The sequence below is a fragment of the Babylonia areolata genome, chromosome 11, assembly GCF_041734735.1.
Source record: "Babylonia areolata isolate BAREFJ2019XMU chromosome 11, ASM4173473v1, whole genome shotgun sequence".
Taxonomy (NCBI): domain Eukaryota; kingdom Metazoa; phylum Mollusca; class Gastropoda; order Neogastropoda; family Buccinidae; genus Babylonia; species Babylonia areolata.
Window position 1 is genome coordinate 13470621 of NC_134886.1, and position 25964 is coordinate 13496584.

At 44.1% G+C, this 25964-nt stretch overlaps 1 protein-coding gene across 3 annotated transcripts in view; it reads left to right on the forward strand.

Annotated features, from left to right (window-relative positions):
• Window positions 1–1820: 1820 nt before the first annotated feature.
• Window positions 1821–25964, forward strand: part of LOC143287551 (solute carrier family 22 member 21-like) — a 56053-nt gene continuing 31909 nt past the window's right edge. For 2 of the 3 annotated variants that reach the window (XM_076595629.1, XM_076595628.1), the window contains exons 1-5: window positions 1821–1936; window positions 6773–7148; window positions 9639–9726; window positions 18310–18427; window positions 19878–20093. In XM_076595629.1, the coding sequence (XP_076451744.1) occupies window positions 6783–7148; window positions 9639–9726; window positions 18310–18427; window positions 19878–20093 (788 nt within the window). In that variant the 5' untranslated portion in view covers window positions 1821–1936; window positions 6773–6782. Of the gene's footprint in view, window positions 1937–6772; window positions 7149–9638; window positions 9727–15104; window positions 15460–18309; window positions 18428–19877; window positions 20094–25964 lie in introns of those variants that run through there. The other variant, XM_076595630.1, reaches the window with a different exon arrangement.

The window sequence follows — 25964 nt, forward strand, 5'->3', positions numbered from 1 at the left end:
ACTGCTGTCTGTCTGACACATTCCCCCCAGGGGCGGTCACTGCTGTTTGTCTCTGACACATTCCCCCCAGGGGCGGTCACTGCTGTCTGTCTGACACATTCCCCACAGGGGCGGTCACTGCTGTTTGTCTCTGACACATTCCCCCCAGGGGCGGTCACTGTCTCTGACACAGCTCCCCTCAGGGACGGTCACTGCTGTTTGTCTCTGACATAGCTCACCTCAGGGGCGGTCACTGCTGTTTGTCTCTGACACATTCCCCCCAGGGGCGGTCACTGCTGTCTGTCTCTGACACAGGTCTCCTCAGGGGCGGTCACTGCTGTTTGTCTCTGACACATTCTCCCCAGGGGCGGTCACTGCTGTTTGTCTCTGACACATTCCCCCCAGGGGCGGTCACTGCTGTTTGTCTCTGACACATTCCCCCCAGGGGCGGTCACTGCTGTTTGTCTCTGACACATTCCCCCCAGGGGCGGTCACTGCTGTTTGTCTCTGACACATTCCCCACAGGGGCGGTCACTGCTGTTTGCCTCTGACACATTCCCCCCAGGGGCGGTCACTGCTGTTTGTCTCTGACACATTCCCCACAGGGACGGTCACTGCTGTTTGTCTCTGACACAGGTCTCCTCAGGGGCGGTCACTGCTGTTTGTCTCTGACACAGCTCCCCTCAGGGACGGTCACTGCTGTCTGTCTCTGACACAGTCCCCTCAGGGGCAGTCACTCCTGTCTGACAGTCCCCTCGGGGTTAGTCATCCCTGTATTTCTCTGACATATTCCCCTCAGGGGCGGTCACTCCTGTATGTCTCTGACAGTCCCCTCAGGGGTGGTCACTCCTGTGTTCCTCTGACAGTCCCCTCGAGGGCGGTCACTGCTGTCTGCCTGACACATTCCCCTCAGGGGCGATCACTCCTGTATTTCTCCGACAGTCCCCTCAGGGGCGGTCACTGCTGTCTGTCTTTGACACATTCACCTCAGGGGCGGTAACTCCTGTATTTCTCTGACACAGTTCCCCCCAGGTGTGGTCACCGCTGTCTGTCTCTGACACAGTACCCTCTGAGGACAATTCACTTGCAGTTTCAAGAAGGCGTTGTTACCAGCTGAATTGCCGCCCTCGCTGAATTGTCGCCGGCGATAATTTGGCAGTGCTCAGTTGACTACTGATTTGTCGCTGGTTCGCTGATTTGTCGGTGACAATTTAGCGGACCAGGGACAAATCAGCGGGTCACAAAACCGCCAAATTGTCGCCGGTCGACGGCAAAACAGCAGCGGTGGGCAGTTGTCAGTAGTGGTTAGGAGTGGTCAGTGGTCAGTGATGTGAGTGGGTGTTTACTGTGTGTGTGCGCGCGTGTGTGCGTGTGTTGGGCATATGTTGTGCAATTTTGTGCAATTATTAATAATTGCAATTTGTAGTATTGTCTTGGTGTATAAAGATTTTATTTTTCTCTTCTGTGCCTTCATGTACTGTTGTGTGGTACAATGCATTATTGTGTAAGTAATGTTTCATGTGAGGCGCTTAGAGCCCAATACATGGGGAGTTTGTGCCAGATAGTACCATATTATTATTATCATTATTATCATCATCATTCTTCGTCTCTTTTTTTCAAGGCCTGACTAAGCGCGTTGGGTTACGCTGCTGGTCAGGCATCTGCTTGGCAGATGTGGTGTAGCGTATATGGATTTGACCGAATGCAGTGACGCCTCCTTGAGCTACTGACACTGCCACTCGTCTTTTTTTCCCTTCATCTTCTATCCAGAATTGTCCCTAATTCAAACAAAGAAGATATATACTGTCTTGGGTAACACCGGTACGCGCGCGGTGCGTAGCGTAGCAAGACTAATCACGACACGTGATGATGCGCTGTCCCTCAGCTGGTCATGTTAGTTCACAGTCTGACAGTCTTCAGAGGCTGGTGGGTTGTTCACGTCTTTCACCGTTTGCAGGTATGTGTTGTGTAAAGTTCCTCTTGGTCCTTTTGGTCTTGTGTGTGTGTGTGTGTGTGGGGGGGGGGGGGGTGTTAGGGGAGGGGGGATTTTGGTGCATGAACTGAGTGCTTACTGCGCGCTGCGTTGATTTAATTATGCGCAATATGTTTATGATGATGATGATGATGATGATGATGATGATCTATGTCTGTTCTGCCTCTTTATTTTGAGTGTCATTGTTAATAAAAGGAGCTTCCTGCGCGCAAAAAACCAAAACCAAACAAACAAAAAATAATTATTGCTGTTGTTGTTGTTGTTGTTCCTCTTTTCTGCTTAATTTCTTCTTCTTCTTCTTCTTTGTTCGTGGGATGCTACTCCCACGTTCATCGCATGTATGAGAGGGCTTTTACGTGCATGATGGTTTCACCCCGCCAAGTTGCTCATGTTCACAATATAAACATAATATAGGCATGAATGACTTGTACGTGTTTGAACAGCAAAGGGATCACACGAAATCATAAAAAAATGACATGTACAATTACTATATATAGGAAAACTTAACAGTATTAAAAACTCAAGAGAATATCCAAAGAGATCACGCGAAATTATGTCGACTCAACACATAACGTTCAACGTATCCAAGAACGCTCAAACAGTATTAAAAGTCAACTAAAACCAGTTAAGTAAAAATATATCAAGGAGGAAATTAAGAACCCACCTCTCTCTCTCGCTCGCTCGCTCTACCTCTCGGCCCTTCCCCTTTCTCACTGTCTCCATCTTTCGTTCTCATATAAATATACATTCGTGCCCCCACCCTCACCTCCACCTAATCCCTCACAAACACCACACACACTGAGGCTCATCATAGCACAGGGGTTCATTTTTGACTCACTTGTGTAAACAATGTGAGTCTATGTAATAACCCTGTGTTCGGTTGTGTGTGTGTGTGTGTGTGTGTGTGTGTGTGGTAAATTTTAACATAGTCATTTTCTCTGGAAATACTTAGTATTTTTCGGTTTAACAGTTTAAGTCACGTTTTGTGGACAAAGATAATTTTGTTCCCGACAATTTTATATTTGAATGCATAGTAGCGTCCTCGAGAAGGCAAAGTTCATACTAATTTGCAAGAACATGATTAACGTTACATGTTAAAATCTCTTTCTGTACATACATCACGGGTCTTGTACTGTGCACCCAGACTCACAATCTTTCTTCCTAACTTCGCCACTGTTTCGCGGTCAGTCCTGCACTTCACACTCAGCCCACACCGTATCAGCACACAAACAAAAAAGTCAAAACCGATTCCAAGAAGCAGGAGTAAAACAGCCGGAGTATATAAGTAATTACATGAAACGATCGTAGCTTATGTAAACAATACAGCCTGGTTTGACATTTCTTGTGGATACAGTCAGTGTGAGACCTAAATTCAGCTTGTTGCTCAACCTGTTCCTAAATATTTGTACGTATTCACTTGCTCAGTGTCAATGCCTTTGATAACAAGGGATCGGACAACAGTTTGCATCTCTTAAGTTGAAAAAATTTTTTTTTAAAGAATCTTTCAACTTCCCCAAAGTGTGTGAAATCGAACTTAGACAAATCTTCAAGTGCGGAATCAACAGAATCTTTGATGAAAGATGTGGGGTTACTTCCTTTGCAGTCATTTGCGTACAACGTGAATAAAACTGGAGATAAAACTTGGAGAAATTGGCACATGATTTTGACATTTTATGTCTCCAAGAGACCAGGACAAGTGCAGACAGACCAATACATTTTGAGAATTTCACAGTCTTTCAAAGGAATGAAGGAAGAGGGGTAGCAATCATACTGAACAAAAACCTAAAAAACAAAGTTTCCACCATAAATCTAGAGAAATGGTGTAGCAACTCATGTGAATTAGTGGGGGTGCGTCTTGAAAAACCTGACGGAGTTCACAAAAGCATCGTGCTCATCAATGCCTATGTTCACCCAGGAACCTGCACAACAAAAGAGGATTGGGCCTTTTTAGAGGAAATAGAGAACGAACTTGGAGACTCAGTCATTATCTGTGGAGACCTTAATGCAAGATCGAAGTTATGGGACCAGCGGAACACCAACCCACAAGGACTCGCACTTGAAGGAATGATAGGGGAAATTCTTCTTAGCCCTTTAACAACCACATCCCCAACTCGCCTTGGAAGAAGACAAGGGGACAGTGACAGTATGATCGACATCGCTCTAACATCTCCAATTCAGAGCAGAAATGAATGCAGAGACGCTTCCACACCAAGGCAGCGACCACCTCCCGGTAGTTTTCAGTCTACAGAAACTGTCAGATAAACCCTGTATGAAACTGCGTGATCCATTTCAGTATGAAACCAAAGAGACAACCGTCATCGAAAAATTAAGACGCAGAAGAAACAAAAGAACGGCACTGAACAGGATGCAAACTATTCAGCCCCCATGGTGGAATACCGACACAGAGAGAGAGCTTGGATAGAAAAACATGCGGCTGTCAAACTTTGGCAAAAAGAAAGAACAAACCATCTCCGGACAAAGATACTGAAACAAAAATGAAAGAAAAAACTAAACAGTTTGAAGTCATTGCTCAAGAGGCCAAAAATGACAAGTGGAAACAGTTTTGCGAGGCACTCAGTTATCACACAACATTCTGGCAATTTTATCGTCGCATGGAAGGGAAAACGTGCACAACAACAACCCCAGACATGGTAGACACTGACGGAACCAAGCTTAAGACAAACGAAGAAAAAAGATCTGCCCTGCTCAAACGTTTCATACAACAGAGCGATCAAAGAAACTTAGATGAGAAAAAGAAATATGTTGAGTAGTTAAACCAAACCCTTATGCAGACTGGACCTGATGATGACTTGACAATAGATGATCTAAACGAAGCAATAGCTAAATGCAAGAAAGAATCGGCTCCTGGCCCAGACAAAGTTCGCTACTCAGACATCAAGGAGCTATCGGAAGAAGACAGAAGCAAACTTTTGAATCTATATCAAAATAGTTTCCACAATGGACATGTGCCGGAGGACTGAACACACAGCTTCTTAAAACCCATACCAAAACCAGGAAAGGACCATCGTCAGGTAAGCGGCTATCGGATCATAACCATGCAAAACATTGCCGGAAAGCTCATGGAACGCATGATAGCCAGGAAACTTGCAAGGGATCTTGAACACAGGCACATTCTCCCTTCAAATCAAGGTGGTTACAGAACAGGCAAGTCCACATGGGAAAATGCAGCGAGGATTGCATTTCTTTGGGACAGGGCAGTAAGCAGCAAATTTCCAAAATGCAGGGACAGTATATTCGCTCAGAGACCAGGTGAACAGACAACTGTAAACATAAGAGAGACGAGAAACACACAGCTTTATTTATCTTCCACAGATGCCATCGAGACCTGTAGCTTTTCTTTCATTTAAACATCTAAACAGGAACCAACCACATGTTCAGCAATGTCAATAGTCATTTTCATCGTCATTCGTCTTCATTTTATTACATCTTCCTAAATTTCTCTAGTTTCTCTGATGAGGCGTCCAGGTTCTTCCCCATCCACCCTACAATCCTGATTAGTCTCTTGCGATCTTTGGTTACTTTCGTCTCCGAAGCACAAGTTGGCACGGCGGAACATTTTACGAGTCCAAGGCCTGTCAAAAGCGCTTTTTTTGGAATGGTAGTTGAGGCGCTTCAGACTTTGACTTGCGGGAAAGTGCATTTTGAAGGAACGTGTATACTACAGGAAAAGCCCACTGTCGGTAGCTTTTCTACAATCCCAAGTACACGTGATCGACATTACACAAAGTGACAGTTCGTTGGATATATCGAGAAAGCATCGATGGGTATCCATAAGGCATTATGGAATGAATGTCCAAGGAAAAGGGAGAAAAAGTAAGTGGATTTTTTTTTTTGGTGACGATCCTAGTTGACATCAAGATTTAGGAATTTTCAAAGAATGTTTTCATCAATGGGAAATTAGGAGGCAGTTGTCTACTCGGATTATTCTATTTTCCAAGCAAGAGGAAGGGGAGAAATGGCTCTGAACTGGATGCCGTTTAGTTTGCACTATTTTGTTGTCACTCTTTCTCTAACTTCACACTATGCAACCAAAATTACAAAGTGTGCGCATGTGTACCGTCCATAAAATGACAGAGAAGGCGTGTGGTGTGGATGAAGATAAGCTAAACAACGTCATTTACAAAACATGTTTCCAGAGCTCAGTAACAAATCCACGGTTTAATAATCGCAGTGACGGAGAGAACCTGGCCTTTCCCGTCTCCCTTTGTTCTGGAGATACATGGGACCGTGGATGACCCGTTCCGCAAACCGTATCGGCATTAACTTTCTCTAGCTTCTCTATCGCCATGTTGCTCTTACGCTCCTCTTAAACTCTCAAAGATATCGCATTTCTATTTAAGGTCCGTTCTTCCTTTGATTGATTTATGCCTTTTCTTCAGCAGAATTCCATCAGTGACAATAATGATATTCGTGTGTGTGTGTGTGTGTGTGTGTGTGTGTGTGTGTGTGTGTGTGTGTGTGTGTGTGTGTGTGTTCTTTCTTTAGTTTCACGTCTTTTCACAACATTAGACGAAAAAAGCATGGTTATGTGTGTATGTGCTCATGGGAGATGAGGGAGCGGGGAAGAGGTGGTGGGATGACTGAAGTGACAGAGTAATGAAAAAAGAAGAGCTGTGTGTGTGTGTGTGTGTGTGTGTGTGTGTGTGTGTGTGTGTGTGTGTGGATGTGCGTGCGTGCGTGCGTGCCTCTGTGTGTGTGTGTGTGTGTGTGTGTGTGTGTGTGTGTGTGCACTCGCGCTCTGTTACTGTGTGCGTGCAATGGCCGTTCTTTACCTCCCAGGTCACAACTGATGATGGCAACTCTTGAATCGCTGGTGGAGGAGGTGGGACCTTTCGGCCGCTTTCAGATCATGCTGATTACTTTCACCTTGCCCACTCTGTTCATTGCCGTTATGAGCATGATGTTCATGGTCTTCGGCGCCGTGGAACCCGATTGGTGGTGCGTGTCACGTGACCAACAGAGCCAATTAAGTCTCTCCCTTTGGAACGAAAGCATGGCGGACACTGGAGTGACGGTCCTGCCCTTTGCCTCTGATGGTCAGAGAACGACGGGAAGGAATTTCACATCTACCAAGGCGTGTGAAGTCATGAGAGAAGGGGGAGGGACGTGTGAGAGGATTGAGTTCTCCCCAGGGATGAACACCATTGTTACAGAGGTTGGAATTGAGGCTGTCTGACCCTGCCTCTGTCTGCCTGCCTGTCTGTCTTTCTGTTCGTCTATCTGTTTGTCTCTCCCGATCTTTCTTTCTCTGGAATAAACATGTACAACTGCTTATAAACAAAATCTATCATCAATGTAAACAAAACAGTCTGAAAGTCTGTGGCCTTTCATGCCCTGCTCTTATGGTGACTTCAGTTTCGATACCCCTCCACTTCCGCGCTTGGGGTGAGTCATGTCAATGTCTTCAGTATCGGCAGATTCATGGGGGGCTGTTGTTGGAGGGACTTGGTGACGGTCTCCACTCTGGGAGGGACGCTCACTCAGTCTGGCTCCGCGACTGAGCCATTATTGTCGTTAGTAGGGGGCTTAGTAAGTGGTGTCTCTCTCTCACAATGGTGTGACTGGGGGAGGGATTGATATAGGTGGTGATTGTGATTACATGATGAGATTAAACACAGTGTGATGATGTGGTTGGTAAAATAATTTATATGGGTGGTGATTGTGAAGACATGATGTGGTTAAGCACTGAGTGTGATGGTGCAACTGGGAAAATTATTGATATGGGTGGTGGTTGTGATAACATGATAAGATTTAACAATGATGGTGATCGTGATGAGAAAAATGATAATGATTCTTTACATTTGGATGGTGTAAACAGGTAAACAGTGGTTTAGAGACATGTGATATTGTTCGTGAGAAAGAACGTGAGGAAGAAAATGATGGTAGAAGGGTGAATGAGACGGGAGGGGATAGTTTTATGTATCAAAATTTGGGAAACTTGGCGTGGGAAGAATCATGCAGAAAAGGGAAAAAGGTGTTATTGAAATCTTGAAATCATAAAAAAAGCTTAACTTGACTGATTGTTGTGTTTTTTGGAAAATGGTTGACATACAGATTGAATCTGTACTTACATATGTAGCTGAAGTATGGGGATTGAAAGTAAATTCACAAACAATGAAAGTGCATACGCATGCAATAAAATGCTTCTGAAATGTACCGATTTATTCGTCCAACATAATATTATATGGCGAAACAGGCAGATACCCTTTGTACTTGAAAACATTTATGAAATGCAATAAATATTGATTTGATTAGAATTATTGAAACTTCCACAATCACGTTTATGTAGACAGGCTTACGATATGAAGTTGATACAAATGGAATTAGATAAAGAAAACTAGGCTTATAGTGTGAAAAAGGTTTTGTGTGAACATGGTTTTGGAATTGTGTGTATGTGTCAGGATGTAGGAAATGAACATCAATTTATAGCAGAATTCAAAGACAGACTGATTTGTTCTTTCAAAGAGAATTGGCACTCAGATATGGAAAGTAAAGAAAAATATAGTTGGTTTTTCACATTTTAAAGCATATTCCAGATGGAAAAATATCTTACAGTTTTTGCAGATAAATGACATAGACTAAATTTGGCAAAATTCCGCCTGAGAACATTTGGCTTCAAGCAAACAAAAGATGGTTTCAGCCCGACACATCCACAGAATCGCCATGCCCTCTGTGTGCATTTAGGGTTGATGATGAAATACATTTCCTGTTTCAGTGTAAGTCATGTGATGACCTGAGAAAAAAAAGTGCATTCTTTGAATTAGACATTGCTAAAAGACACGACCTCGTTGCTGCTTTATCGTCTGATAATGAATTCATAATACAGTCAATAGTAAAATTCATTGCAGAAGCGCAAACATTAAGACATAGACTTATTAACGATAACAATAACAGAAATAACGAGGAAAATAATCATGTGCAGCATCTATTTTTGTGTGTGTTCTGATGATAAAGCAAATACAGATGAATTACATAACATCACTATAGAATGGATGGTTGAGTGTGGTTATATTATTCCTTTTTGATATTTTAAGTGTTTATTTTATTTTGTTTAATTTTGAGGAACTTTGAAAAGATTGTGTGAGGGCGTGTGAGAGGTATTACTGGAACGACCAGAATGTGTTTTGATATACTTGTGTTAAACGAAAATAACCCGTCCCCCCTTGTCAATTGACCCTTGCAGGTAATGACAATAAAGTGTGAAAGTGTCAAATATTGATATATTAAATTTGTGCAAGCATGACCTGAATTAATGCACAAGATGTGTGCATGCATGGCCTAAATCTCATCCTGTGTATCCAGTGTCCGTTCTTATCCCTGTATCCTGTGTACAGTTCTTATCCTGTATCCTGTGTACAGTTCTTATCCTGTTTCTCCTGTGTACAGTTCTTAGCCTGTGTATCCTGTGTCAGTTCTTATCCCTGTATCCTGCGTACAGTTTTTATCTTGTGTCCAGTTCTTATCCTGTGTATCCTGTGTACAGTTCTTACCCTGTGTCCAGTTCTGATCCTGTGTATCCTGTGTACAGTTCTTATCCTGTGTCCAGTTCTTATCCTGTGTACAGTTTTCATCCTGTATATCGTGTGTACAGTTCGTATCTTGTGTATCCTGTGTACAGTTTTCATCCTGTATATCGTGTATACAGTTCCAGCTGGTGTGTGACCTGTCCTGGGTTCCTTCACTGACCATCTCCCTGCAAATGGTCGGCGTGCTGATTGGAGCGTTTCTGGCGGGTAACTCTCTCTGTCTCGCTTTGTCTCTCTCTCTGTCTCTGTCTCTCTGTCTGTCTTTCTCTCTGTCTCTGTTTCCGCCCATGTCTCTGTCAAAATTGTATGATAACGAGTTTGTTTCATTTGTTCGCTCATTCGATTTTATTTGTCTTGCAGAAACATTTCTTCATGATTTCAGCTCTCCTGTTTTTGTTTTTTTTCTCATATACAAAAGTTTCAGTATCCCGGCTGTGAAATCTACAACAAAAGGGAGGCGATCTGCAGGAGTAATATGCCTTGTTAAAATGTGTACTTGCCACATGTGAAACAGGTTTTTGTTCAGTCCTTTTCGTTTTGTGCATTTATTATTGATAACGTTTTGTTTGGTACTGCTTGTGATGCATGATAGGTTTGCTGCTATGCGCTTCCTCAAAGTTCACATTTAATATCATTATTTTAACTGTGAAAACGGAATTGCTTTACTGGAAGAATATTCGTCTGATTGTGTGTTAATTTGCGGCCGGAATGGACGCATATTGTTGTGTGGTGATCTGAATAGCAGAGTGTCATATACTTGTCATCATTGTCAAGCCATTAGTGGTATTTTATATTTCCAATATGTAAGTCACCCAGCTAGCTTCAATAGAATATCGGAAGATAGAGTGTTGAAGGACAAAGGTAAGTTGCAATTGAATTTACGTATTATTTTTGATGTAAGCCTGGAATGTGTTAAGGTGACTGTCAAGGTTGCTTGCTACTCACACATTACAGAGAGCGAATGCGGTGTGAATGATTATCTTAAACGGTCGTGTGACCTATGATAAACATTAAAAGAGTAGTGTGAGTTACGAGTGTCTGAGCGGATTCATCTGACAACATGCCCGTGTTATGTACTATCAAATGTTTAGGTAACAATATCAATAATAAGCAGAATAACAGTATTTATATCGCAGAAGAAATGCATGGGTCGAAAAATGTGCTAATCAGCATATTCAAAATTTATGTTCACAAGAATATCTTGAAAGAATTGCTTTTAGCGATCTTAGAAATGTAGCTGATACCTTCATAATATCATAGGCAATCCTCCCAGATCAGACTCATCACTTATGTCATCTACTAACGAACGCTTTTATAAACAACTGGCAATTTACCTGTATAAAGCTTCAAAACAAGAAAATATAAAATGCATTTGAGTGTGTATTTATTTTTCTCTTTTGTTATTCTGTGTAACATAGAAATACTAAACACAGCTGTTGAATACATATTTTTTCTTCTCATTTTCAGGTTACATTTTTGTTGTTTGACATATCTATATATATGTATATATTAACTCTGAAATGTGTTCTCACCATCCCCTAATGAGGGGCCATGGCCTGTGTTGAATGATACATCCGTATATATATATATCTCTCTCTCTCATTGTGTGTGTGCGTGTGTGTGGGTGTGTGTGTCTGTGACTGTGTGGGAGATGTGCATTAATCTATTACTGCGGTGAAGGAATGGATGCTGACTAATAACCTTAATGACATTAAGACAGAAACCATACTAAGTCTACGCTTATCTTGTCTGCACTGCTGATGTCAACTTCCAAGATTCTGTCAGATGCTTTCAGATGATCTTTTTTATTATAATTATATTTTTTTTAAATGGATACTTATATAGCGCCTATCCTCGGTCGGAGACCAAGCTCTCAGCGCTTTACTAACACGGGGTCATTTACACAACAGGCTGCCTTCCTGGGTCATTGGTCACTGCTGCCATTGGTCGCTCATCATTCGTTTCCTGTGTCATTCAATCAGATTTCAGGCACGCACACATACACACTCAGACAAACATTTTACATTTAACATTTTACGCGTATGTCCGTTTTGCTTATTTACCCCGCCATGTAGGCAGCCATACTCCGTTTTCGGGGGTGTGCATGCTGGGAATGTTCTTGTTTCCATAACCCACCGAACGCTGACATGGATTATGGGATCTTTAACGTGCGTATTTGATCTGCGTGCGTATACACACGAAGGGGGTTCAGGCACTGGCAGGTTTGCACATATGTTGACCTGGGAGATCGGAAAAATCTCCACCCTTTACCCACCAGGCGCCACAGAGATTCGAGCACCGGACCGTCAGATTGAAAGTCCAACGCTTTAACCATTCGGCTATTGAACAATGATGTCACAAGAGATATTTTCATAAAGTAAAAAAAGATCGTTGCCTCTCTCATACCAGCGTCAACTTCACTGGTTATCAATTCGGTATAAATTCGGTTAAAAAAATGTCATATTAGCTTATTGCCACTTCAAAGGATCTCCCCCATCTTACTTATCGTCTTTCTTTTATATATACATCCCTTCCCGTTCTCTCAGGTCTTCAAGAGGAATGCTCCTTCCAAACCCAAAGTCTCTTTAAAGACATTTGGTCAAAGGGCCTGTGTGTCAAGCAGCTTTTGTGTGTAATTCTCCTCCTCTGGATCTCCACCATTCACCAATTCTGTCGTCTTCCAAAACAAATTAAAAAAATCCTTCCCGTTCCACGTGGCCCGTGGACGTGACGAAACCATAGAGTATTATGTCTACTCCCTCCCCCCAAGACGAAACAGAATATTATCTGTCGACTCCCTCCCCCAAGACGAAACATAGAGTATTATCTGTATACTCCCTCCCCCCATGACGAAACATAGTGTGTTATCTGTCTACTCCCTTCCCCCATGACGAAACATGGTGTGTTATCTGTCCCCCCATGACGAAACATGGTGTGTTATCTGTCTTCCTCTCCCCCCATGACGAAACATGGTGTGTTATCTGTCCCCCCCATGACGAGACATAGTGTGTTATCTGTCTTCCCCTCCCCCCATGACGAAACATGGTGTGTTATATGTCCCCCCCATGACGAAACATAGTGTGTTATCTGTCTTCCCCTCGCCCCATGACCAAACATGGTGTGTTATCTGTCCCCCCATGACGAAACATAGTATATTATCTGTCCCCCCCTGACGAAATATGGTGGGTTATCTGTCTCCCCATGACGAAACATGGTGTGTTATCTGTCTTCCCTTCCACCCATGACGAAACATGGTGCGTTATCTGTCCCCCCGCCCCCATGACGAAACATAGTGTGTTATCTGTCTTCCCCTCCCCCCATGACGAAACATGGTGTGTTATCTGTCCCCCCATGACGAAACATGGTGTGTTATCTGTCCCCCCCCCACACCCCCCCCCCCCATGATGAAACATTGTGTGTTTTCTATCTCCCCCCAATGACGAAACGTAGTGTGTTATCTGTCTCTCTCCTCCCTCCCCCATGATGAAACATAGTGTGTTATCTGTCCACCTCCTCCCCCTCATGACGAAACATTGTGTGTTATCTGTCTTTCTCCTCCCCCATGATGAAACATAGTGTGCTATCTGTCTACCTCCTCCCCCCCATGACGAAACATTGTGTGTTATCTGTCTCCCCCTCCCCCCCATGATGAAACATATGTGTTATCTGTCTCCCTCCTCCCCCCATGACGAAACATTGTGTAGTATCTGTCTCCTCCCTCCCCCATGACGAAACATTGTGTGTTATCTGTCTCCTCCCTCCCCCATGACGAAACATAGTGTGTTATCTGTCTCCCCCTCCTCCCCCATGACGAAACATTGTGTGTTATCTGTCTTCCCCTTCCGCCAATGACGAAACATTGTGTGTTATCTGTCTCCCCCTCTCCCCATGACGAAACGTAGTGTGTTATCTGTCTCCTCCCTCCCCCATGACGAAACATTGTGTGTTATCTGTCTCCCCCTCCCCCATGACGAAATATAGTTTGTTATAATTTGTCATCTGTCTCCCTCCTCCCCCATGATGAAACATTGTGTGTTATCTGTCTCCCCCATGACGAAACATGGTGTGTTATCTGTCTTCCCCTCCGACATGACGAAACATGGTGTGTTATCTGTCTCCCCCATGACGAAACATGGTGTGTTATCTGTCTTCCCCTCCCCCATGACGAAACATGGTGTGTTATCTGTCTCCCCCATGACGAAACATAGTGTGTTATCTGTCTCCCTCCTCCCCCATGACGAAACATGGTGTGTTATCTGTCTTCCCCTCCCCCATGACGAAACATGGTGTGTTATCTATCTCCCTCCTCCCCCATGACGAAACATAGTGTGTTATCTGTCTCCCTCCTCCCTCCCATGACGAAACATAGTGTGTTATCTGTCTCTCTCCTCCATCCCATGACGAAACATAGTGTGTTATGTGTCTCCCTCCTCCCTCCCATGACGAAACATAGTGTGTTATCTGTCTCCCTCCTCCATCCCATGACGAAACATAGTGTGTTATCTGTCTCCCTCCTCCATCCCATGACGAAACATAGTGTGTTATCTGTCTCCCTCCTCCCTCCCATGACGAAACATAGTGTGTTATCTGTCTCCCTCCTCCCTCCCATGACGAAACATAGTGTGTTATCTGTCTCCCTCCTCCTTCCCATGAAGAAACATAGTGTGTTATTTGTCTCCCCCCGCCCCCATGACGAAACATAGTGTGTTATCTGTCTTCCCCTCCCCCCATGACGAAACATGGTGTGTTATCTGTCCCCCCATGACGAAACATGGTGTGTTATCTGTCCCCCCATGACGAAACATGGTGTGTTGTCTGTCTTCCCCTCCCCCCATGACGAAACGTAGTGTGTTATCTGTCTCCACCTCCCCCCCCTCCCATGACGAAACATAGTGTGTTATCTGTCTCCTCCCTCCCCCATGACGAAACATGGTGTGTTATCTGTCTTCCCTTCTCCCCATGACGAAACGTAGTATGTTATCTGTCTCCCCTTCTCCCCATGACGAAACATAGTGTGTTATCTGTCTCCTCCCTCCCCCATGACGAAACATGTTGTGTTATCTGTCTTCCCCTCCCCCATGACGAAACATGTTGTGTTATCTGTCTTCCCCTCCCCCATGACGAAATATGGTGTGTTATCTGTCTTCCCGTCCCCAATGACGAAACATTGTGTGTTATCTGTCTCCCTCCTCCTTCCCATGACGAAACGTAGTGTGTTATTTGTCTCCCCCTGACCCCCCATGACGAAACATTGTGTGTTATCTGTCTCCCCCTGACCCCCCATGACGAAACATAGTGTGTTATCTGTCTCCCTCCTCCCTCCCATGACGAAACATTGTGTGTTATCTGTCTCCCTCCTCCCTCCCATGACGAAACATTGTGTGTTATCTGTCTCCCTCCTCCCTCCCATGACGAAACATTGTGTGTTATCTGTCTCCCCCCCCCCCCCCGCCCCCCCCCATGACGAAGTATTGTGTGTTATCTGTCTCCTCTTCTCCCATGACGAAACATAGTGTGTTATCTAACCCCCCACCCCCACCTCCACCTTTACGTCCTCTTCTTTTTCTCTCCCCTCTATTTGTCTGCATGCAGTATCATGGAATGAAAATTCAAACGCACTCGTGAAAAAAGTAAACAGTCGGTCGTACTGTCTCAGGAAATTAGGATCTTTTAATGTATGCAACCAGATACTACAAATGTTTTATTGCTCTGTTGTTTCTTGCGTTTTGTTTATCGTTCAGTGTGTTGGGGCGGTAACGTGACCAAACAAGACCGATTCGACAAACTTATCAGAAAAGCAGGTTGGGTGGTGGGCAGGAAACAGGATAATTTTGACGACGTTTACCGAAAAAAGATGGCAGGTAGATTTTACTCAATCTTAAATGACGAAACTCACCCTCTTTTTTTCGGACTTCAACAGCAAACGGGGAGACCGAAGCGGTAGGTTTCGAGCACCCCGTGCAAGAACAACACGCTACAACTGTTCTTTTATCCCAACAGCAATCCGAACACACAACCTTGAAAGGCAGCACACGCATTATTGACATAACCATTGGTATCATTTATTTGCTGTTTTGCGTGTGCGGTGTAAGTGTGTGTGTGTGTGTGTGTGTGTGTGTGTGTGTGTGTGTGTGTGTGTGTGTGTGTTAGGTAAAACTGTTGCACTTATACGAATGTGTGGAAATCTTAGTTATCGTCTTAGTTATCTTTTACCTTTTCAAATGTTTTTACTGGCAGTTGCGAGTTACGAGTTTTACAATATTGATGTTTTACATGTTTTGTTCAGTATCATGATTTAATTATCATGTATGCATTACCAGGTTTATGATTTAAGATGATGTATTTGTGACAGGGTTTCTTATTCAGGAATCCCAATTTTTATGTACCATTTACTTAACATGATACTTTTTTTTTCCATAGTTACCAGACCAGTGTTTTAACAATTTATAGTTATTTTGCAAAGTGTGTGTGTGTGTGTGTGTGTGTGTGTGTGTGTGTGTGTGTGTCTGTGCGCGCGCGCGTGTGCTTGTGTGTGTGTGTGTGTGTGTGTGTGTGTGTGCTCAAATAAATCTGGTGTACCTGTAGTATATCTTTTCAAATGTTTTTATTGTCTGTTGCGAGCCATAAGTTGATGTTTATGCATGTTTGTACAGTACGATAATTCAACTATCATATGTGCAATAGGATATATGTTTATGAGTTATAATGTTTGATTCATGGCAGGGTTTCTTATTCAGGAATCTTTATCTTAATGTACCAACCACTTTAGAATCATTTCTTTTACCGCACGTTGCTTAATACTGAACCTGCCATATAATCATTTATGATGATTTTATAGAAACATTTCTTGTTCAGATATTGTGTTTCTTAATGTTGATGTTATTTTACAAAGTGTGTGTGTGTGTGTGTGTGTGTGTGTGTGTGTGTGTGTGTGTGTGTGTGTGTGTGTGTAGGGTAAGGGGACTTGGGTGTGTGGGGAAAATGTGCCCGCTGTGTTGTATTACTTGCTTGTATGTATTTCGCTGTACGCATTGCTGTTTCATCTTTTATCAAACACTTGTTATGTTGCGAGTGTGTTGGACTTGGATGATGGCTGAGATATTGTGAAGGGTGAGTGACGAGCCTGTGGATGCACAATTTAATTTCCAAATGGATGAATAAAGATGTATTGTATTGTATGTGTGCTTGTGAGTGAGTGTTTATTGTGTGTGCTTGTGGGCGGTTGTTTGCTCTCTCTCTCTCTCTCTCTCTCTCTCTCTCTCTGAGGCCAAAATCAGAACAAGTCAACTACTCAGATGTCTTTAGAAGCTAGGAGATGTACCCGGGGAGGTTTTTTATTTTGAAATATTTGATATCCAGGTTGCTCCTGTTTTATTATGCGGCGCAGAAATTTGCGACTACCAACAGTTGGGTGTTATTGAAAAGATACATATGTTTGCATGTGAAAGGTACTTAAATGTTGGAATGCAGATGCCAAACAATATGATAGTTGGAGAACTGGGCTGCTGTCCAGTGCGTGTGTTAGCAGCCGAAAGTCGCATACGCTACTGGCTTAGAGTGCACAACATGCCAGAGGAAAGACTGGCCAGAAACGCTTATAACATGTTAAACCATTTCCAAGAGTTAAGCAAAAAGACGTGAGTGTTTCATATCGGGCAGTTGTTATGTGTCAACGGATTTGGAGACGTGTGGCAACAGCAGAATGTTGATGACGTGAGATGTTTTTTTTTACATTCAAACAAGGACTGAGTGATCAATATAGACAGACTTGGCATGATACTATTGAATCCACAGACCGCTTTGAATTGTACAGTACTTTTAAGCAAACGTTCCAAACGGAAAAAAAAATACTTGGACTATGTCAGGCTCGAATGTTACAAATATACATACATAAAATTGAGATTTGTATTTCATCTATCAATACACATAAACTACGATACAGAAAGGATATTGCACCTAGACATTATCATCCCGTGTTTATAAACAACAGATCGAAGGCAAATCCCACGTGCTGTTTAACTGTAAAGCATGTGATATTTTCAGGACAGATGTAAATATTATTTTTAAAGCAAATGGAAATGTTTCCTATGTGATGTCGTGTGATGATGAGTTGTCTGTTTTTCAGTTGTCAGTGTTTTTGTACAAGCATTTCAGGAAAGGTCAGAGTTAAGAGCAGAAGATTGATTGGTGATGATGGAGGATCATGAATAATTCATTTGAAGTCAGGAAGTCCTTTTATGAAAGAAAAAGTCATTTAATTGTTAAGTCAGCCCATTTGTGGTATCTGTATGTACGGTAGCTATCCTAAGTAAAAGCTTTTCACTTCGTGCGAAACTGAACTGATTGATAGATGTGTTCTGACCCCATGCAATTACCATTTTGTTTATTCAATAAAATGTCATGTTATCTCTCTCTCTCTCTCTCTCTCTCTCTCTCTCTCTCTCTCTCTCTCTCTCTCTCTCTCTGTCTGTCTGTCTGTCTGTCTGTCTGTCTCTCTGTGGGTGTGGTGAGGTGTGTACGTGTGTTGGGCATAGCTTGTGCGTTTTTGGTATAATGGTTCATATTTGAAACTTGTAGTGTTATCTTGGTGTATATAGATGTATATGTGTTTTCTACTTCTTTTTCTTTTTGTTGTTGTTGTCTTAATGCGCTGTTATATGCCTTTATGCACGATTGTACATGTATTATTTCATGTGAGGCACTTAGATTGAGCTATGTAAATACTTTATCATCATCGATAGTAATAGTAATGATAATAATAATAATGATATTATTATTATTATGTAACAGGACAACTATCAGACAGTGTGGGGAGGAAGAAAGCAGTAATTTCCTTCACAGCTTTGCATGCAGTGTTCAACCTCATTGCTGCTTTTTCCGTCACCTGGCAAATGTTTGCTGTTATGATGTGAGTTTTTGATAAATGCAGTTTATTCATCACCTCCCGCCCTCCCCCCCACACCCCCCGCGCCCCTAATAAAAAACGAAAAAAAAAAAGATAGAAAAAAAAAAGGGTTTGAAATTCTGGTACACTATCGGAATTCCTGACTAAGCGCGTTGGGTTACGCTGCTGGTCAGGCATCTGCTTGGCAGATGTGGTGTAGCGTATATGGATTTGTCCGAACGCAGTGACGCCTCCTTGAGCTACTGAAACTGAAACTGAAAGTATACCAATTATTGTTATAAACATGTTTGTTGAACTTAACAGGCCATCTAAACATGGTCAAAACAAATATTTGTGTGGTAGATCTATTACTGTTTGATACTTTTCAAACTAGCATAGCATATTCAATTGGCAATCTGGATGCTAGTTTTTTGGATGAAATTTCTACATCAGTAGCGTGGAAAACATACAGCTTTCACGGGCCTTGAAATAGGTCAGAGTGGTCTGGATTATGTGTGGGCACCTCTCCCTCTGTTCTGATAAAAGAATGATAGGGTTAATGAACTGGATTCACAATCAGTGACGAATTCGTGTATGTGACCAACATACATTTTTAAACGCTCTTTTAGCAGAACGAGTTCAGTGTTACAGTATTATCATCACAGACGTCCGTCGCGAATGATGAAGCCGTCATTGAACCCGGAGACGAGAACGGAGCCCAAAGACAGGCTTACAATGCGGTCGCACTGTGGGCAAGCAATAACAGATGACGGGTCTCGTCTCTTTGTGGGATTGACACTTCTGGTCGAGGTCATGAAGGTGCCTCTCCACGATCGCCTTTTAGTAGAACGCGTTCAGTGTTACCGTGTCATCTATCCCGTAGTATCAATACCATAGGGGCACCACTGATAACTTGACAAACAGTTTTCTGTTACAGTTTTTTTACAAGCTAATTATGCGAATAGAGTTTGTTCAGTTCTACTGTATTTTACGAAAAGCATATGAAGATTGCCAAGGAAAGAAACGGCCTGATAAACTCATAGATAAATATATGTTTAGAGTTTGCATTTGCAACGAACAGAAACCCTAATATATGAATACATACATAATGTGGTGTGTGTGTGTGTGTGTGTGTGTGTGTGTGTGTGTGTGTGTGTGTGTGTGTGTGTGTGTGCTTATTAAACGCTTGAAAAATACGCTTGAAATCATTTTCTCCCTTGTCTGAATGGCTGCATTGCTGTTTGAGAATAAAATGTCCAATGTCTGTGTCTCACTCTGTCTCTCACTCTCCCACCCTCCTTCTGTCCCTACACTCTCTTCCCTCAGAGTTTTCTTTCTTTCTTTCTTTCTTTCTTGCTTTCCTTCCTTAATTTCTTTCTTTCTTTGTTGCCAGCGCGTTGACAGGAACGATGATAGGCGGATTGTTGGTGACCAGCTTCTTCCTTCCTTACTTACTTTCTATCTGTGTTGCCAGCACGCTGATAGGGACGACGATAGGCGGACTGCTGGTAACCACCTTCCCTTACCATACGGAGTTCATGGGGGTGAGGAGGAGGGCCGTGGTAGCCACCATTCCTTTTTGGGGGCTGGGGTCCGTGCTCTTCAGCCTCCTGTGCTGGGCCGTACCCCACTGGAAGGTCCTCCGGCTCCTCATCGCTGCCGGCTCCGTCCTCTGCCTCCCTCTCTGGACGTGAGTTGCTTGGACCAGCACTAATCTTCGTGCATACTTGTTTTGTAGTTGTCAAAACAGTTTCCTTATTCTTAGCCACATTTACACAAAATATGGTAATAGACACATTTTGAAGACAGACAGCCACAGCCATGCCATTTCTTACCCATGCATAAGTAGGATTTTCTCTCTCACTGTTTCAGTATATCCGTTTTTTCAGTTTGTCATATATATATATATATATATATATATATATATATATGTGTGTGTGTGTGTGTGTGTGTGTGTGTGTGTGTGTGTGTGTCAGATCAGATAGATATATCTGCTACTGGTAACCTGGATCTCAGTACTACCTGTCACAGGGTCGAATTGCTGGCGACTAAACCAGCACCCCTACCAGTCCTCTCAGGAGGATGGTGAGGAGGGTGGCTAGACATCCTGGTGGAAATAAATGACCCATCAAAGAGCGCCAGCTCTGGAGATCTACCTGCGGCCACCTAGCTAAGGGAGTAAACCTTGACAGAAAACCCGGTGCAGGGCCCCTAAAGCGGTTGGATGGCAAACTTTGTCACTTTCCGGCAGCTCCTGCGGCCGCGTTGGCACCAAAACGTAACAGCCTTGATGTTCCTTCGGATCTGTCAGCGAGGTGGAGAGGGGGGACAAGCTTCATGGGCAACAGCCTGTCTTCCATATTACATTGCCCAGGCTTATATCCGTCCATCCATCCACAAACACCTTGCACCTACAACCTGGAGAGGACACTCCAGCTTCGCTACTAGCACTAGCGTCGGAACAACACGTGAAGCAACAGTTACCGGTTATAAGCGCTCAATTGGCGTAGAGCCGACGCCAGGGGTTGCATTTTACGGCGGGAGGGACCCTCGCGTCCCACTGGACAGCTACCACCCGCCGAAGCTGGGCAGCCCCCAGCCAATTAAGTGCTGTCCTGCCACGACCTGCCTTCTTCTATGGGTGTATGAAGATTAGGAGAATATCCGACAAGCAGGTCGTTAATATCCGCACCAGGCAAAAAGAAAACTTCAAGAAACGGATCAACAATGAAACTGGCCTATTGGAATGTCCGGACAATGATGCCTGGGCTCTCCCAAGATCTGCAAGACATGAGCGACGCCAGAAAGACGGCCGTCGTAAACAGCGAGCTGAAGAGACTAAACGTGGACATTGCCACTCTGCAGGAAACACGGCTGGCTGACTCAGGAACACTAAAGGAGAGGGACTACACCTTCTTCTGGCAAGGAAAGAACTCTGATGCCCCAAGAGAGCACAGAGTAGGCTTTGCAGTCAGGAACAGCCTGCTGAACATGATCGAACCAGGCAGCGGCGGTTCAGAACGACTCCTGACTCTCCGCCTCAACACCTCCGAAGGCTATGTCACTCTCGTCAGCGCATATGCTCCAGCTCTGTCCGCCTCTCCAGACGCCAAGGATGAGTTCTACGAAAATCTCGCATCAGCCATTAGGAACATCCCCAGGACAGAACAACTTGTTCTTCTGGGCGACTTCAATGCCAGAGTGGGTGCAGACAACGATTCGTGGCTCTCCTGTCTCGGTTTCTTTTGAGTGGGGAAAATGAATGAGAATCGACAGCGACTACTTGAGTTTTGTACCTGCCATGAACTGTGAATCACCAACTCCTTCTTCAAGACGAAGCCCCAACACAAAGTCTCCTGGAGGCACCCGCGCTCAAAACATTGGCACCAACTGGATCTGATCCTAGTAAGACGAGCTGCCATCAAAAACCTTCTCCACACTCGCTCTTACCACAGCGCAGACTGCGACACGGACCACTCTCTGGTATGCTGCAAGATCAGACTGCAACCAAAAAAGTTCCACTGCTCAGAGAAACAAGGGAACTCTCGCATTGACAGCAAGATGTCTCAGCCAGACCTTGCAGAACAGTTCGCAGTGGCCTTTGAGAGAGAATTCGATGCATTGCAGCGCAGAGTCTCTGCCACAGAAAGATGGGAAACGCTACGAGACACCATGCACCGCATTACTGACCACCTTTGGGAAGAAAACCGCGAAGTCCCATGACTGGTTTGAGGAGATGACTCCCAGTACTGAGGCAAAGCGCGCTGCACTCACCGAGTACAAACGGTCACCCAGTGAGAAGAACCTGCAAATCCTCAGGGCCGCCAGGAGTAAGGTTCAGCTTAACGCCAGGCGATGTGCAAATGAGTACTGGACAGAGCTCAGTGAAGAGATACAGAATGCTGCTGAAAGAGGCAACATCCGAGGGATGTATGATGGCATCAAGAAAGCACTGGGACCAACACAGAGCAAGACTGCCCCCTCCTCAAATCCTCCACTGGGGAAATAATCAACGATCCTAGCCAGCAGATGGAGAGATGGGCGAAACACTACTCCGACCTCTACTCCACAGAAAACATGGTGTCCAGCTCAGCCCTCGATGCCATCAAGTGCATGCCGGACATGGAAGAACTTGACTCAGAGCCAACTGAGGACGAACTCAGCAAGGCCATTAACAGCCTGACATCAGGCAAGGCACCTGGCAGCGACGGAATTCCCCCAGACCTCATTAAACACTGCAAGACTACTCTTCTGCATCCTCTGCACACAGTCCTCTGTCAGTGCTGGAATGAGGGAGCTGTACCGCAGGACATGAGGGACGCCAAGATCATCACCCTGTACAAAAACAAGGGCGAAAGGAGCGACTGCAACAAATACAGAGGCATCTCACTTCTCAGCATTGTAGGCAAAGTCTACGCTCGGGTCCTCCTAATTCGCCTACAGAAACTGGCCGAACGCGTTTATCCGGAATCACAGTGCGGTTTCCGAGCAGAGAGATCCACGGTAGACATGATCTTCTTCCTTCGCCAGATCCAGGAGAAGTGCAGAGAGCAGACGATGCCCTTGTATGTCGCATTCATTGACCTCACCAAGGCCTTTGACCTAGTCAGCAGAGACGGCCTTTTCAGGGCTCTTCGAAAGATCGGCTGCCCCCCCAAACTGCACAGCTTGATTGAGTCCTTCCACTCCAATATGAAAGGGACAGTGCAGTTCAATGGTAACCTCTCCAAGCCCTTTGACGTACGCAGCGGTGTCAAACAAGGCTGTGTCCTCGCCCCCACCCTATTTGGAATCTTCTTTGCTCTTCTCCTGAGGCATGCGTTCAGCACAGCGCAAGAAGGGATCTACCTGCGGTCCAGATCAGATGGCAGGCTCTTCAATCTCGCCCGCCTCAGAGCAAGGACAAAAGTCCGCGAAGCCCTCATCAGAGACATGCTCTTTGCCGACGATGCCGCAGTTGTGACCCACACCCAGCGGGACTTGCAGTCATTAATGGACCGCTTCTCCCAGGCCTACAAAGATTTCGGTCTGACCATCAGTCTCAAGAAGACAAACGTCCTAGGCCAAAACACGCCATCTCCACCAGCCACCACCCTTAATGACTACGAGCTTGAATCCATCCATCATTCACTTACCTTGGGTCCACCATCACCGACAACCTCTCCCTTGACACCGAGATCGACAAGAAGATGGGGAAGGCAGCCACAACGCTAGCCCGCCTCACACAAAGAGTGTGGACAAATCCCAAGCTGACCACAAAGACAAAGATGGCTGTATACAACGCCTGCGTCCTCAGCACCTTGCTGTATGGCAGTGAGGCATGGGCCACACATGCTCGTCAGGAGAAAAGGCTCAATACCTTCCACCTGAGAAGCCTACGGCGCATACTCGGCATCTCCTGGCAAGACAAGGTGACAAGCACTGAAGTCCTGACTTGCACTGGTCTCCCGACCATGTATACTATGCTGAGACAGCGTCGGCTGCACTGGCTGGGCCACGTTCGCCGCATGCAAGATGGTCGCATCCCAAAAGACATCCTTTATGGAGAGCTCGCCACGGGGCAGAGAAGCATCGGCCGCCCACAGCTGAGATACAAAGACATTTGCAAACATGACATGAAGGCGCTTGAGATCAACACAGAGTCCTGGGAGGACATTGTAGATGACCGCAGCAGATGGAGAAGCACTTTCAAGAATCAGCTACGGATTAGTGAGGACAAACTGTCAGCTGCTGCAACAGAAAAGCGAGCTCGCAGAAAAGGGACGGCAGCCAGCAGACCAGCATCAGCTTACACATGTGACCGCTGCGACAGAGACTGTTTCTCTCGTATCGGTCTCTATAGTCACAGGCGACGCTGCTTGGTCCAAGCAGACAGCCCAGTTAGACATTAGGTCGGATATACTCTATCCATGGTCAGCCATGACCGAAGGAGGCCTACTATCTATCTATCTATCTATCTATATATATATATATGTATGTATGTATAATATCTATGTATAATATATATACATACATACATAATCATATTGTATTGTATTATTCTTTTGTCACTAAAGATTTCTCTGAGTGAAATTCAGGCCGGAGACGGCGCGTCCGGTTTTGTTTTCTTTTTGTGTCTGTAGGTGTATATGAAAGTATGAAAGTGATTTTTTCTAAAACATTTTTGACAGGACAACCCTTTTGTTGCCGTGGGTGCTTGCTGCACACGGGACCTTGTTTTACCGTCTCATCTGAATGACTAGCGTCCAAACCACCTCTCAAGGTCTAGTAGAGATGGAGAAAATACTGGCGAGTGAGGGATTCGAACCTTTGCGCTCGGACTCTCTCGCTTCCTGCGCGGACGTATTAACACCAGGCCACCACTCCACCTGCACCTATAAATGCATACATATAAACATACATATTCATTGATACATATGTACACATACGCATATACATCCATGCATACACTGTCATATTTATTGTTCTGTAACTAATCAACATTACAAAACGATAAAGCATTTTAGTCTGTCTTTTTTAAGATACAAGGGCGCTTTTAATACACTGAGGAAAACAAGACAACTCCCCCCAAAAAAACAACGAACAAACAAGACAAATAGAGCGGGAAGTAAAGAAAAAATACTATTCTTGTTGTTCTTTTTATCATCATCATTATTATTATTATTTCACACACACGCACGCACACACACAGTGGGAGAGCAAAACACAAGGCTAACTTAATGACGTGAGAAAGCACAATCATTATGCCGTCCATGGTGTGTGTGTGTGTGTGCGCGCGTGCATGTGTGTTTGTGTCCGAATGTAAGTGTTCGTGCATGTGTGTGTTCATTTACATTTGCGTATACGGTATACATCGCCTATTTGTGTGGTAAGCACGTTCACCCTACGTCCTGACAAATTAGGTCCGCAGATTACTACACACTGAGGAAATCCGTCATGGTTTGTGCCACAGACTCAGATACACCTCAGACTGATTCGTTTCCGTCGTGAGATTGAATGGAAGATGGAACAGTGACACAGGATGAATCCATTGTCAAATGTAAAGTGATGTAAATCAAGGAAAAGTAAAGTAAAATAAACAAGAAAGGCAAGGCTTTCAAGACTCACTTGTGATACACTTTTTAAAAAAATCCAAGCTTTTTATGTATTGAGTATAATGCATTTACTGTTATATTTATATTTTTTTGTATTCTCTAAACTCTACACTTTGATCTGATATTCGACCCAACAAAAGATCTGTCATTATTATCATATTTTGTTCAAACAGGAACTTCTTTTGCTAAGCATGGAAGTTTTATTTATTGCAAACGTTTTGGTGTAGACAGTAAAACAAGGGAAACTACTCTGCTGGGGAACTTAGTTTGCTTTAAACTGATCTTTCTCATCTTAAACATTACATTTTGAAATTATACTCAATACATAAAAAGCTTGGATTTTTAAAAAAAAGTGCATCACAAGTGAGTCTTGAAGGCCTTGCCTCTCTTGTTTCAAAATGTAATGTTTAAGATGAGAAAGATCAGTTTAAAGCAAATTAAGTCCCCTAGCATTAATTAGAGTAATT